Here is a 1,846-nt window from a genome sequence, read left to right as displayed (position 1 = left end):
TACTCTGCCTGGGGACTGTCTCTTCAGACTTGGTCTCTTAGGATCATCCACAGATACCTATACTGTAGATAGGTCTTAGTCATCAGGTCTACTCCACTTCCTTGTTGCCTGCTTAGACTCTTGGCACTCTTAGGTGAGCAGACTTAGTCAGCCTGTGTTGCCCTAACAAGAACAGACTCTTTACAGGACTTGTGGAATCCAATTTGATACCTTGTACTTGACAAGATTTCTATGGTGGGTGCCAGTCTCCTTAGTAAAGTTTGCCACAAACTTGTACAGGCCTGTGGTGGATGAAATTTTACTGGTTGGCAACTACCTTTTGGCAGTCTGAATGTGATCTTTACTGGCGATTTTGGTTGACTGCAGCCAGTCTGTGCTAGGCCATTATTTGACTATCAACTTGTACAGAAAACTCCTCAAAATATCACCAAAGCTGTTACTGGCCAGACAGACTTGTACAGTGCTTGTCTTTGGAGACAAGTCAATACTGTGGTCATGTTATGCAAAAATGTTCATCAGTATGGAGACTTACAGTTTTGTAACTTACTGTATTATGTCCGGCTCAGTATCATGTGGGATGGATGTAACAATCTTACAGCACTACAATGTGGTATTCCAGATTATGGAAATTATAGTGTGTCAGATTATGAAACTTTACATTCCTGTACCATTTTGGCTTTACTGGCAAAGGCAGATGGATTGGACATAGTCCGTTCATTCTGTGATGCACCTCTGATAGTCACTAGGTGGGCTGTTTGCAATAGACTCAACATTTACAAAGTAATGGCATTTGCTGCCTCTTCTAGCCAGGAGGTCTACTGGTATCATGCAAAAGACTTTCTGAATGGTGGAATACTAGAAGGGGAAGTCCAGCCTTGATTATGGCATTTGAATTCTACTGTAACTGGTGACTTCCTTGGTTCTCTACCCTTAGTAATTGGCATGAAAGTCATGATCATAGAGAATATTGCATTACAATACAAGGCTGTTAATGGTGCTGAAGGGACATTGACCAATATTAAATATGATATTACTGATGGTATCAGATACCCTGTCATGGTAATGGTACACTTACCTGATTCAGGCATGTCAGGTTTTGGTCTGCCAATTGACATCATTCCTGTCCTTCTGGTAAAAAGCACTTTTACATATAAGTCCAAAACAGGCTCTGCCAGTCTTTCTATTACTGATTTGCAGTTACCTATTTTTCCTTGTTACAGTTTTTTACTGATTATAAATCACAAGGATGGACTTATCTCATGCAGTAATAGATCTTGCAAGTTGTGGTTCATTACAGAGCCTATATGTTATGATATCATGTGTAAGATCTCTGGATGGTCTATTATTATTATGGGACTTTTGTGAACATTTTGTATTCAAATCTGTCCAGCGATTTGCAATTAGAATTAGACAGGTTGGAATCATTAGATACAAAGTCCATAACAGCTTATGCTTGTGTTCATTCATAGACATTAAATAATGGTACAGGAACATTTAGGGGCTGTGTGTATCCCTGTTGTCAGTCTTGGATCCGTCTGTTCTCATACCATATCATCTTGCTCTCTCTGTCATGCCTCCTCATATGTAACTTGTGTTACTGATTGTTATGCTGTCTGATCTTTTCATAGCTCAGGCTCTTCAGCGTCTTGCTGTTAATGACCATGGAACCATCATACATATCACCAGTTATGCAAACTTTAACATCTGTTGGGCTCATCAGTCATCATATTACCAGTCACCTCTGCACCAGATTCTTCAATACAACCCTTCTTATTGGATTTGACTATCTTTTACTTCAACAATATGAACAAGGACAGTTCTCACCAGTGCTGGTACTGGAACATGA

At 39.9% G+C, this 1,846-nt stretch overlaps 1 protein-coding gene across 1 annotated transcript; it reads left to right on the top strand.

The window, feature by feature from the left end:
* Window positions 1-882: 882 nt before the first annotated feature.
* On the top strand, window positions 883-1,056 carry DACRYDRAFT_42811 (uncharacterized protein; the record flags this gene model as incomplete). Its single annotated transcript, XM_040774524.1, has 1 exon — window positions 883-1,056. A coding segment is annotated over one exon (174 nt), but the record flags the coding sequence as incomplete, so codon positions are not given.
* Between the last annotated feature and the right edge of the window lie 790 nt (window positions 1,057-1,846).

Source organism: Dacryopinax primogenitus (genome assembly GCF_000292625.1).
Source record: "Dacryopinax primogenitus strain DJM-731 SS1 chromosome Unknown DACRYscaffold_6, whole genome shotgun sequence".
Classification (NCBI taxonomy): domain Eukaryota; kingdom Fungi; phylum Basidiomycota; class Dacrymycetes; order Dacrymycetales; family Dacrymycetaceae; genus Dacryopinax; species Dacryopinax primogenitus.
This window is presented reverse-complemented; position numbering and strand designations above follow the sequence as displayed.